Source organism: Hyperoodon ampullatus, assembly GCF_949752795.1.
Source record: "Hyperoodon ampullatus genome assembly, chromosome: 4".
NCBI classification, from domain to species: domain Eukaryota; kingdom Metazoa; phylum Chordata; class Mammalia; order Artiodactyla; family Ziphiidae; genus Hyperoodon; species Hyperoodon ampullatus.
In genome coordinates this window covers 170,948,542-170,962,237 of record NC_136917.1, presented here as the reverse complement: position 1 = coordinate 170,962,237, position 13,696 = coordinate 170,948,542, and the positions used below count along the sequence as shown (strand labels likewise).

The following is a 13,696-nucleotide window of genomic DNA, read 5'->3' as shown; positions in this document are numbered from 1 at the left end:
CTGAAATGTATACAATCTTCAGTTTCCTACTCTTGAGAGGTTTTAAAAGCAACTACTTCTGACAAATAAGCAAACTCGCATGAAGGTGGCCATTAACATTCTGAGGATTACAGTCAGTCGGCTGAAGCTCTGGATGCCCAGGTAATTCAACCATGAACCTTCACTAATCTCTTAGTCACACAGGGCTACCAATTACACAGTTTATTTACCCATGCAGCTGCAAGCTGTTTAAGGTGCTCCACTTTTTCCAGACGTCAATGTTTTTTCTCATAGTGCCATCTCCACTGCAAAGAAAGATATTTAAGAACTTAAAACTCTGTACGGGTAAGATGATCACAGCTTAACAAATATGTCATATTCAAGATAAATCACAAAATAGGTATCATTATTATTATTATAAACGCCAATTAGAAAACGATCTAAATTCTCACAAGCTACAATAAACTTTCTATTTTTGTTTTGGGGACACTCTAGTACAATAAACTAACTGCACTTCCATTTCAATGCGATAAGGAAATAAAGATTTGAAAAGAACAAACACCTCTCTCAACAAAAAGGTAGTAATCTGTTTCCATTTGAGAAAAAATACTAGCAAAACTAATCTTCAGACCTAGGACACAGAACCTTTTGATCCTGCTACTTAGAAAAGAAACTTGGCTAATCAACAGTAACGTTTTAATCAGAATTACAAGAATAATGATAAACTTACACTCATAAAGCATTTCCACAGCAAATTCAATTAAGCCAATTTAATTTCTTTACCAAGATTTTTCTATATATCACATTTAAACGTTTTTTAATTTCTGCTTTTACTTAATGGAAATCATTTACATGTAAATTCCATAATACAGAGTTGATCAATTAATCTTTCTGTCTATGTCGAATTTTATCTACTCAGAATTTGAGTAATTCCTGTGTCTGCTGGCTTTCTCTGTAAAATTAAATTTTCCTTGATGGTCTAGTCACATGTCCTTGAGGCAAAGGGTCTGCAGGATGGAAACGTCCTATACAATATAACTGCTTTCAAATGACATCCCTTGCTTGTATGGTGGTGGCTTAAATTCTAATTCCCTCAGCTTACAACTCGGAGCTCATGAGGTCACATCTTTCTCACTGTATGATATCTGTGATCGAAAGAACACAGGGGTGGGAAAAATCAGTTTTCCTGACCCAAAGGAAAACTAAAAAGCTGCAATCTGGAAAGAAAGGAACGTAGCTCATGACCTATTTCAATTTTTTGAAGGAGAATTCTTTTCAGTATTTGACAGGCAGTCACACTCAGTGCTAATGAGTTCTGCCACCAGCACTAATCTGCCCCTTGTTTAAATAAGACAGGATTTAATTCCGATGTGTCCTATTTAAACACTGTGTTTAGTGCTAACAAAGTTCTGTGGCAGCGTTTGTACTAAACTTTGTTGAGACAAAGTTTGTGCTTTGTCTCAACGAAGTCATGTGCTCAGAAGGTATTAAACATGTGTGACACCAGTGCCTATGTCACTGCCTCCAGGAAATTAACAGACATTTTAAGTTTCATTCTCTTCTTTTTGGAAAAACTCAGTTATTCAGCTATGCCATGAGATTCTTTTATAGGTAAACTCTAAAAATCTAAAATTTGTAAAATTTGAAGAAAGTCATGTGTACAAATACACGAGCTTCCCAAAGGTTGGAACCCCTGAGTTTCACTGTGCTACATAAGATTCACCACAGAAGCCCAATGTGATCACGTATTATCCTAAGACAAGTATCCTACATAATCACCGGAAGTAAGCACAAGCAAATCGCTCCCGGCACTAACATCCTGAAAAGCCTGTTAACGAGGCTTTATGATGACGCTGCTTGCCTCTCAGGTATCTTCTTCGTGTCCCTTTTTAAGACGATCAAAACCACCCCCTTTCTGATCTCTTCGTTCTGTTTATCACTAGAATTGAGTTTCTGGCTTCTGATTTACGCTCACAGTGTCTCTCTCTTCAAACCAGTTGCCACAAGATTCACACGTGTGCAATTGCACGCGCACCATGTGCAGATTCACTTTAGACTGTATCTGATGTGATTTCGAGTGGACTCTGGGCTTTCTGGCCTCTTAATCGTACCTGCAAGGGACGTCACATAAGATGCGGTCATAGAAGAGAATCTCCTTCTTCCCGTTCACATCCATCTGGAGCCGAGGGATGCAGGACGCATCATGGTTGACCACCATGATGCAGGGACTGCTCAGCCGCTTGGCCTGATGCACAAGCAGGTAGCAGCGCTTGTTGTCCACGTCATTCGCGATGACAAACCCCTCTGGGAACATAAAACTGTGCGTCAGGTGAAAGGTGGCATAAATGGAGCAATTTCCTGAAATGTGTCACCTCTAGGCTGGCAGGTGAGACTGGCAACTGAGCAAACTTAAGACCGAGCTTCAGGTTTGCTAGAACTGGGGAAGTGGTCCAGAAAAAGGAACCAGGTGGCTCAGCATGGATTTTACAGTTACTTAAAATGTCAAAACTTCAAGATTCATCTGTTCAACAATTATTCACTTTGTACCAATTACTGTGCCAAAAGTAACGTTTCCATTATTAACGATTAACTAAAAAGGAGGGTGAGGGGAGAAAGATGTAGAAAACCACAAAATCCCCCAACAAGTGTTTAAAATAGTGCGCGTGTGCTGGGCCTCCATTCTGGGCCCTGCGAATCCGCTTCCTGGGGAGGGGCCGAGGCTCCTGAGGGTCAAGTCAACCCGCTCCCTGGGAGACTCTGACCTTTGCAATCTTACATAAGGTCCTCCAAGTTCAAGACAGATGTCCCATTTCGTATGTGATGTCTGGTAATGTCACAGAACTCACCTATTAAATGGCGGTGGGATTTGAACCTAGGGAGTCTGACAGCAGCTCTGAACAACTACACTCTCCTGCCTCTCACATAGGTAGTAAATAGTCAAAAGGAAACAAAAACCCCAATGTGAGACTGTTACTACCGAAAACTCAAAGGGCAATCTACCTACTATGGCTTTAAAAAGAAACACCACTTGCTTTTATAGAAAATACACATAATTCTAAAGTAAAGGCCCTCCCCGCAGTGCACGTGCGGGTCTGAGGACACGTGACAGGTGTGCACAGCGTCCAGCTCTACTTTCAGAGACACAAAACCCATCTGCCTGATGCCTCCTGTGTTATGCTCTTTTCCTTGTCTACAACCCACCAAAGTAGCACCCCCACCCTTCAAACACCAGCCCAGTGCATACCTGGGAAAGGCACGCTCATGTCAGCATGCAGCATTTCGATTAGCTGTGTGGTCTTTGATCCAGGTGCTGCGCACATATCTAAAATCTACTGAAAAGCAAGAAAATGTCTGATGTTCTTCTTTTAATAAATCAATCATCCTACATTTAATTTAGAATGACATAAAACTAGTTTTTCATTTCTATTTCACAACCCAAATACATTTGTTTATAGAATGAATCTATAGCATGTTATACTGAACTTCCAGGGGCCTAATATTATATAATGTCCCCAAACCACAGAAGGATAAAGATACTTACTCCACAGGGGATAGGAACAAAATGGCACTAGGCACCAGTGAAAGCAATAAATTTAGCGACGATGAGTAAAGATGCTAAGTGCGAGAAGCAGTATAACAAAATCCTAAAAGGCAGAGCTAGCTGGGTTCAAGTCTCAGCTCAGTCACTGATGACTAGTTTGTGACTTCGGGCTCCACTTTTCTTTGCCTCCTTCCCCTCATCTGGAAAAATGGGGACAGTGATAGCATCTACCCTCACAGGGTATGCGGATAATAAAGTGAAGCGATTCACAAAAAGAACACAGAACAATCCTCAGCATTCAACACGTGCTCAATACATGTTCACTATGATTTTCAACCGATTTAGTCTATCAGGAACACTGAAGATTATCTGAGTAGTAAGTAAAGAAACTGAGTTCTAAAAATTGCAAAAAGAACCTAAAATAAAATATATGTCATTCTCCACTTTACCCAAAGTGAGAAGAAAAACAGAAATGATTAACTATATAAAGAAAAAAAGGTCTCAACAGAACAGAGAGACACAAACACTGATAGTAGCCTACCCACCAGAATTTTCTCTTCAATGCACGATACCTTATGGTGAGGGTGAGCATTAAGCAACAGTGGTGGAATCATGCTAACGGCTTCTTGACGACTGATGTTTCCCTTAGAAAATAAAATTTTTAAAAAATCAGCAATGGCATTAAGAAAGGCAGAAAAAAATTAATACTGGGCATTATTTCCAATGCAACAGGAAAATACCGTATAATTATACACAGAACACAAAAGTTAGTACTATCACATAGACAGTAAGTAAGACAGATTTTTATACTAGTGGATAAATGGTTGCTACCAAAAGACTAAGTAAGGATGACCATAAATATCAAAACAACATTAGAATATGAGAAATTCAAGTATAACATGAGCACAGGACAGGAAAGTCCCCGTTAGAAGTTTCATAGCGGAAACTGTAAGTTCTATCTCTTAGTTCTCCTGTTTCCAGAACAGCCCACGCCTGCTCTGTATTCCTGAGAACTGTCCCCATCAACCACTGCCCCCATGTTTCCTGTGGAAGAGAGAGAATTAAAACTCCTCACTAAACCAGCCATCCTCTAGATCTTCACTCGTGGGTCAGGACATCCGTTAAAATGTACAGCTGTTCAGATTCAGACAAGTTTCTTAGTGAAATCCAGCACTTGTGTCAATTACAACCCTATTTTAACAGCTTAGGACTAAATGCTTAACAAAAAGCCAAAAAAGCATCGGCTACCAGGAGGCTTCTGCTTCTTTACAGCCTGGGGCCCCCGTCCTGGAAAGGCACCCAAGCAGCCGTCACTCATCTTACACCTGCGCACCTGACCGTCAGAACCTAAACACAGGCCTCCACTCACACCTGTTCCTTTCACTTCAGGGGCTTCCGGCCAGCACTGCATCTGTGAGGACTGCACCATGACTGCGTCGCCAGGGGCACGGATCCCAAGTTCTGGGTTACACCTGTGATTCTGATGAGCCTGCCTTCTGTTTTCACCCGAGTTGTCACTCAGAGCATTCATGTAGGACAAGGATGTCAGGCCCTTGGCGAGACACCCCAGCAGGTGGTCCCTGGATTCATGGACACTCCTTGCAGTCAACTGTGAACAACCCAGGGGGTATGGCACCCTGCTGACTCCTGATCAAAAATCTGGACTGGTTCCCTACCATACATGCCACCAACGCTAAACTCCAGGGTCCTCTACCTTTTGAAGCTGCCAAAACCCAGCTCTTCACGACCTGCCGGACTGCGGATCCCTCCATTCCCCACACACCCTCTGCTCTGTTGAAGTGCGAACCTAAACTGCTCTCTAACGCATCCACACAGATTAAAAGCTGAGCCAGAGAACCCCTTCTTGTATGAGGCCGAGCACAGAACTGGGCCCGTGGTGGTGCTCAGCTCTGTTTCCTCCTTACCAGGGTGGGGACGGGGGTGGGAAACCAGGCAAGCGGAGCCCAGGTTGCCAGGTTACCGAGCTGGACACAGAGCCCCAAGAGGGAACAGCTCTACCCTGGACTGAGGAGCTACTAGAAAGGAGCGAGGTGAAAGGTTTCTAAATTGGTTATGGCTTCAAGGCAAGAAACATGGGAAGCACGATAATCCTGTCAGCTGGACACAGAAGCTCCGGAGTGAAAAAGAAATAAAAACCATCTGGTGGCACACAGAGGCTTCCTTGGCTAGAAAAAGGAGATTAGAAAACCGGAAGGGGCAGCTTCCGATTTTAAACGTGAGACTATTAAGAATGTCAAAAAAACTGAAAGTAAACTGCAACGCTCACGACATCCCAATTTTATGGGCATTCACTCAATCATGCGTTACACGCGGGAACAGCTATTTTGTCGGGGAAGATGTGAGGCTAAAGGTTACAAGTCCAGTGACTGAACCGCCATCAGGGAACCTGGGGAGGCTGAGGGGCTGACAGGGCGAAGGCGAGGTCGTTCTACGAGAACCAAAGCTGTCGCATTTAGGTCTTGTTTGTCTGCCTGGCAAAGGCGGGGTAAAACACTTTAATAAAATACACACGGCCGTGAGAGCGTATCGCTTTCTGCGCGGGGAAAGGCGCGTGGCACGCGCACCTCGGAAGGACGTGAGAGCAGACGGGGCAGCTGCTCCTGAGCGAGGCCCGTGGAGCACGGCGCTGTGCCCAGCCCACCCGCGGCCCGGCTGCGGCCACCCCAACCCGGAGCGGCCAGAAACAAGGAGCCACGCCGGCATGTGCGACGGTTTCACGATCACACGGACGTTTCACGGTCAGAGGCGCCGACACAGCAGCCACGTAAATTACCAGAAATTCAGGGGGCGCACACACACTTCAGCGGGTTTTTCTCCCTGCCTCATCCACCTCGTCACTCCCAGAGGCACGTATGGTTAAAATAAAACTACCGGACTGATACTAAGGCCCATTTAAAGTTTCAAGGAAACCAGCAAATGTAGGGGTATCTACTCACAGATTCAGTTTCGCTAACCAGAAACTGGTGAAACTTTTCCAATTGTGGAGACTTCCTCAAGATTTTTCGACTTAAGTTTGTGTGCCAGGCAAGTTCTTCAGGATACCTGACCGAAAAGAAAGCAAAGCATTTGTGGGTTATGTTAAAGTGGCCTCTTCACAACTTCTTGCTTATACAGGTCATGAGCCAAACGAGACACCAGCTGTGTTCCGGCCGCTCAGTCCCGTCCCCACTGACGGCCAGCAGCCCCGTGAGAGCTCTGGGACACACGGGCGCACTCTCACTGCCCCGCGGCCCCGGCACAGGCGGCCTGGGCGCTCTGAGAGACACGCGCACACGACACCACTGAGAAGTTATGGTGACGCGTGTCCACGATCTGAGCTGCTCCCCACTGCGCTGAGCTAACGTGACGGCACGGGGGCCAATGGAGGACACGAGGTGACGCATTACTTACAGGTCACACAGAATCAAAGTGATGCCATAGGGCAGGTATTAGAATGTTTGACAAACGTTTGATTACAATCCTTTTTACTATGTTTTTCACTATTTCCAAAACAAATCAGTCCAATAATGTACTGAAATGTTTTACATACCAAAAAACCTTGGAAATCACCAGTGCATTAATTTGAGCTCCTAGGCCGCTGCTTATACAGACCTAAGAATGAAGCTTCTCCTGCCATTTCTGGGAATATATTTGAACTGTCTATAAATCACGCCACCACTGATTAGGAAGTGTGTGCTTTTTCATCGCGGCTTGTACCTGCCCACCCACTGAGCTCCAACTGCACAGGTCAGTACACAGATAGGACACGGGGGGCCACGCTCAGCGTAACGTGGCACTTGGTGACAAATCATACCGAACTCATTGTTAACTCTGAGGGACAATAATGAGCTCAACTTAACAATGCAGGGTCACAATGTTTCCACGTGTCAAACTGTGGCTAAGGTGACAGCCATGAAAACGAAGCCAGAACGTCTGAAAAACACCCCATCTGACTGCTCTGAGACTCTGATTACTTGACAGACACAAACTCAGGCTTAAGATCTGAAGACACTGCTCAACTGTCCTGTTTCCATGAGATACATCTGAAAAATACTTTCCACAAAATAATGAAGATTAAACTGGCTGAATCTGTTCACGGCCACCCTCCAAATGTCCCGGTGCTTTGTTTCTATCTCTTATGCCTGCTTCTCTCTTCAATATTTAACCTGTTTCAAAAATACAGAACCAAAATGCAATCATACTTATCAGACAATTTCAAAAAGTTTAGCTTTAAATACTCCCTTTGGCCCCACTAGAGGTGAATGGCAGGGGTTCACTCAGGTTGGCTCCAGCTGTAGAACTGAAGGAAACCTGCTGACCCACTGCTACCTTTGCTGACATACAAACGTCTACTGGCAACCCCAAACTGTCTATGACTGATGACAGCACACATGCCAGTTACTACTTTACCAAGCCACCAAACACCACTAATTTGAATGCTGCCTGCCACTATTTATTGTACATTGCTGAAGTTTCATTTTCAAATAGAGACAGCAGTCTCTAGATATAACTTGAGGGAATATTTCCTTATGTGCCTTACAGGTTGAATTTCTAGTAGTTAAAATGTAAATTTACTATTACAAGAATAAAATTCGATTGTAAGTTATTATGATTGTGAAAGCTCTTACTCATACGAGAAAAATATTTAAGAACTTTTAGACAGTTAAATACAAAGACAGACAATTAAAATGAGAAAGTATGTTTCTTATATAGCTTTAGGAACAACTCTTTTGAGCTAACAAATATTTATGAAAATCTTCACAGATTTCAACATCAAACAATCTTAAAAAACTGTATTTAATTTATAGTTATGTAATTCAAATTTAGCTCCTGAGTCTTTAAAGTCCTATTTTGCAAACTTGTCGTATATTTTAAGGATAAATTAAAAGCACCACTGTCCCCTTTGTCCCTAAAAAATTCTTAAGAAAAACAGTCTCTAAATATATACAACACCTACGATAAATCATCTTCAACCCAGACATTTAAAAAGAACACAAACTGACAATAAGGTGTTTTCTCAACAACTGATTGTCAAAACAAGGTCTCTTAAAAAATGCTTTAGGATAATTCCTTACAGTTCCTAGTCTATGAAAAGGATAAAAATAAAATCTGCCCAAGCTATAAGTCCTATACATAATAAGTCCTATACCTTCTAGAAAACCTGGTTCCCAAAAACATTTCTCCTATATTATATCCCACGATGTCCCAAAAGGTTAAAAGAATACATGATCTATTTCATTTTGAACAATATAGAAAACCACCAGAAGTACTTTAAGTTTCTGCTTTACTTGCTTACTGATTTATGGGTTTCCCACACTTGACAAGTGAATTTGATTGATTAAATGTTTATACAATGAAACTTGATTAAATATTTATACAATATAACTATCACACAACTGTCACTGATAATGGAAAAAGGTTGAATATCAGAAACCCAAATCTTACAACATGCTGCTCACACCCTTCAGCCATGTTCAGAAAATTAAAGCAAACAGTAACGTGCAGAGAATGCCTGGCTGTTACTGGAGTGACTCGCTTGTGTTCTTCACCCACAGGATACCTGCAGAGCCTTTCCAACAAGTCTGGGAACAGACTGGTCCTGTACCCATACCCCAAATTCAAAAATCGACAGCAAAAAATAGCCGTTAAATGTTCAATGAGCTGGTTAAACAAAAGTATGACCACAGTTTGCAGAGAACAATAAAAATAGCAAGACTAGGGTTTCCCTGGTGGCGCAGTGGCTGAAAGTCCGCCTGCCAATGCAGGGGACACGGGTTCGTGCCCCGGTCCGGGAAGATGCCACATGCCGCGGAGCGGCTGGGCCCATGAGCCGTGGCCGCTGGGCCTGCACGTCCGGAGCCTGTGCTCCGCAACGGGAGAGGCCACAACAGTGAGAGGCCCGCGTACCGCAAAGAAAAAAAAAAAAAAGCGAGACTAATTCCCGTAGTTGTTGGAGCTGTGGAGGAAAATCCCACAAGGACAGGCCAGAGAAGAGGCGCCTCTTTCCCACAGGAGCACGTGCTGAATTTTCACCTCCTCTTACTGCCCAGACCCAGAGGACGCTCAGAGACCTCCGCATCCGAAAAGCTGCGCCTCTGAACATAAGGCTGAAGGAATAAAAATGTTTTCAGGTGATTGCGAGAGGCAGCAAATGCAGGCAAGATGATTAGAAAACGTGCACAACGACAACCTTAAACCTGCTTCTGAAAACATCAGGTGACCCCTACTTAAGTGCCAGGACATCAATCACATCTCCAGACCTCGGCACGGGAGAGTTAAGTCTATACCCCAGGTCCTCTGAGAGGAAGGGCAGCTCACCACGTGAAGCCACCTCACACGGCAATGCTGTAGGTCCAGCAACTGGACAAACATCTTCCTTGTCGACTGGCCTCAGGACAGCGGGCATGCAGTGAGTGACCACCAACAGCCACCTAGCACCTGAGTCCTTTTCTGTCCTCTAACAGTCAAGCTTTTAAACTCTGACTAAAATCGTTTAACGAAAAAAACCATCATGAAATGTTCTGGCTTAATATTGAAGGTTTAGTCCTGTGTCCCAGAAATGCATTCTATAATGCTGACATTTGGTTTTGATCTGATTTTAGCATCTGGCCATTCAGCATTCATTCTAAAGGTGGATGATGTGCACATCTGTGATACAGACACTGAAAATCCCAACGGCCAACAAAAGAATGAAAAGCAAGCAAATCCACAGCCCATGATTAATGAGAACCTGACCTTGGTTTGTGATCACTAAAGGGTATCATAAGGGTAAAAATGAAAGGTAACATCACATACTTGAAGAGTCAAAGCTTCAAAAGTTGCCAGGAAATGCTGGTTGAATTCAGCTTTTTATAGCAATCATTTAAAATGTGTTGTTGTTGTTGTTTTGTGAGAACTCTCAATACTGCAAAGTTGATCATCTGAAATGTGGAACTACAGCAATGTAACGAGTTTTCTGTTTATAAATTAGTCCAGGGCTTGGCATTGCTATGGTTTGTGCTCGAGTACTCCAGACATTTTACGAGACAACATTCTGTCTTCACACATCTGAGCCCTGAACTGGACCCTGAGAAACAAGTAAGCCACAGGACACCTACAGGACAATAAGATAAAAGGGCGGTAAGCAGAGAGGGCAGGAGTGTGCTTGGGCCCTGGAGACGGCAGACACACAGGACGGCTGAGGCGGCCTTGCTGAGCCTTTGCCAGGTGAAGGGCTATGTTGTGATTTCTAGTCATGTGATTCCTACTCTCTCTCTTTTTTTTTTTAATAAATTTATTTTATTTATTTTCTTTTTGGCTGCGTTGGGTCTTCATTGCTGCGCGCGGGCTTTCTCTAGTTGCTGCGAGCGGGGGCTACTCTTCGATGCCGTGCACAGCCTTCTCATTACAGTGGTTTCTCTTGTTGCGGAGCACGGGCCCTAGGTGCATGGGCTTCAGTAGTTGTGGCACGCAGGCTCAGTAGCTGTGGCTCGCAGGCTCTAGAGCACAGGCTCAGTAGTTGTGGCACGTGGGCTCAGCAGTTGTGGCTCGCAGGCTCTAGAGCGCAGGCTCAGCAGTTGTGGCGCACGGGCTTAGTTGCTCCGTGGCATGTGGGATCTTCCCGGACCAGGGCTCGAACCCGTGTCCCCTGCATTGGCAGGCGGATTCTTAACCACTGCGCCACCAGGGAAGCCCCGATTCCTACTTTCTTGTATGACTTTCGGCGGCGCTGAGTAGTCTGAAATGGAGTCACAGTGACCAGTGTGAGTCTCCGTGGTGACTGTTCGGAAACATCCCGTGTCTGGTAACATCCTCAGAAAGATGGCATGGGAACAGAAGGGGCGACAGATAGAGAAGAGAACCCCAGGTGCGTAACTCTTTAAAACATTGAGACAGTGGCTGGAAGGCTCATCGTCCCAGGACCTCAGGCTCCGAGGCCGAGGGGCTGCTTGACAGACAGAGACGCTGCTGGAGGCACTGTCAGAGCAGACAGGGACTTCCCGCTCGCTCACACCCCAGGAAAGGGGACCAACACTCATGCTGAGACGCCCCCTTCGTCACCCGCTTCCTTCCCTCAGGTGCATGATTACCTTCTCTTGTGCAGTGTGGTGTGTACAATACACCGAGCGATTCACAAACTGAATATCGGCTACCCTCCATGTTACCTCCCACGCCGCGATTCTTACCTGGCCTGACCGCTGGGCCCTGCAACAAAACATTAAGTCTGCAACGCTTCTGACATGAAGACAAGGGGTGTAAATGGAAATGATGGAAATGGTGGAAATAGTAACGTCAAGGAAGGAAGAAGGCTGGACTGACTTGGAAAAATTAACTGAAATCAAGACTTCAACACACTACGCTGCAAATCACATAGGAAAACTTGCACACCAGCGTGAACTAACAGCGATTAAAAAAAAAGCACTGGGAAGAAGAAGAGGAGAATGCCCGGAAAGTATATTCAGGTTCTTTCACGCCAACAGCAAACGCACTACCAAGAAATACATTCAAGTGAGAAAGATTAAAACCCCAGAGAAACATCCAATAGGATGAAGCCTTGTTATACCTACCAGCTCAGGGGCTGTGGAACTTCAACTTTCTGCCCGTCCACCTCCAGGTCCTCCAGTTCCTTGAAATACTTGTTCTTTAAGCAATGGAGAATCTCTTTTGCGTGGCTATTAAAAAGTAAGCAAGTTTCAAATCCATCTGGAAAGCTAATTTAATAAATTTTACCTCTTTGTAAATTCAAGATTGTTTTAAAACTAAAACCATCGTTGTGTGGAGAGAACACATTCTTTAATTACTGCCTTTTTACTCTATTCTTTCAAAGCTTAACAATCCTCATTGTCTGACCATACAATACTACTGCGTTCCTTCCCTCCTAAATATTCCTCGAGTTCCCATTTCACTTTGCAGGTCATCTTCAAAAGGTATAACTGAAACCACACCCTGTAACTTACACACTCAAGGCCCATAAGGCAAAACACAGTGATGAACTGAGACCTCTAAGCTTGTTTTGCAAAAGACCGGGGATGTGCAGACATGGAAACAACGTGCTAAAGGCCCCTTCGCGTGGCACAGGCGCGTTTAGGGACTAAAATAACCCACGGTAAACTTTAGACATCACAGGCTGAAAATCCACCGCATGTAACAGACAGGACGCCCCACCCCGAATCTGCACATGTGACCCATAAACAGGCATGAAGAACCGAGAACCTGTAGGGAACTCCTGAAACTCCCCCCAACTTTCCACCCATCATCTCCGAGCCCCCTCCTCCTCATACTGCCCACCCCCCAGATAAATACCCCACTCGACAGCTGACGGGGAGAGCTGAGTACTGCCTCCTGTCTCCTTGCTTGGTTGCCCTGCAGTAAAGCCTTTTCACTCTCTGCAAAAGCCCCTTGCCTCGGTATTTGGTCTTTGTGCAGCGGACAATGGGCGAGCACTTGCTCACCTACACGACTACAAAAAAAATTTTTTTTAAGGAAAGAGAACACCGTCCGTTTCACTAAAAGTCGGTAATGTCACAAATTCTCATGTGTTCCAAAGGGTGGGCATCCTCAACTCACGAATTCCCAGGAGTCAACCCTTCCTCGGACTGCATTTTCCTTTCTCATTCTGGCCTCCCAACTTGCAATCCCTCCTTTTCCTGCGCCGTAGAACACTTATGCTCCCTCCCCTCAAGGCTTCCAGGATCTCCAATCCGCACCGCTGACATGCGCTTCTTGGGGGAAAAAATAACACCCGCGTTTTAAACCTGGGGCGTTCTAACCCCAACTTTCCAGGAAATACGAAAAGCATGACCCCCTACCTTTTGTAACCCGTAATTCTTAAAGTGGCCGGGAGAGGCTCCCTGAGCGCTTCCATGAACTGGTCCCACTCGCCTTCGGGCACGATCTTGAGTTCCTGATAGTAGTGCTCGAACAGCTTGTTCTCCTTGACGATCTCGGGGTACCCGCCTTCCCAGCCCTGAGGAATAAGAGGGACGTGTGCCCAGGGCCGGAGAGCCCCCGCTTCGCCGCCTCGCAGGCCTGGGGATCGGGGAGGGGATCGGGGAGGCCCCCGCGGGGCCCCGGCTCTTACCGCCCCACTGCGTTTCTCGCCGTCCTCGGCGCCGTCCTCCGCGCTCCCGGGTCGCTGCTGCTGCTGCTGCTGCTGCTGCTGCTGGAGCCGCCGGCCCCGCGACCGCCGCCCCATGG

At 45.3% G+C, this 13,696-nt stretch overlaps 1 protein-coding gene across 1 annotated transcript in view; it reads right to left on the bottom strand.

Moving 5' to 3' along the window:
* Positions 1–13,694, bottom strand: part of NSUN2 (NOP2/Sun RNA methyltransferase 2) — a gene marked incomplete at its 5' end in the record, with an annotated part of 28,874 nt that extends 15,180 nt beyond the window's left edge. The window contains 8 exons of the mRNA XM_079702377.1: positions 210–284; positions 2,091–2,283; positions 3,224–3,308; positions 4,093–4,164; positions 6,478–6,583; positions 12,067–12,171; positions 13,309–13,466; positions 13,581–13,694. Coding sequence (XP_079558503.1) covers positions 210–284; positions 2,091–2,283; positions 3,224–3,308; positions 4,093–4,164; positions 6,478–6,583; positions 12,067–12,171; positions 13,309–13,466; positions 13,581–13,694 — 908 coding nt within the window. The remainder of the gene's footprint in view (positions 1–209; positions 285–2,090; positions 2,284–3,223; positions 3,309–4,092; positions 4,165–6,477; positions 6,584–12,066; positions 12,172–13,308; positions 13,467–13,580) is intronic.
* Between the last annotated feature and the right edge of the window lie 2 nt (positions 13,695–13,696).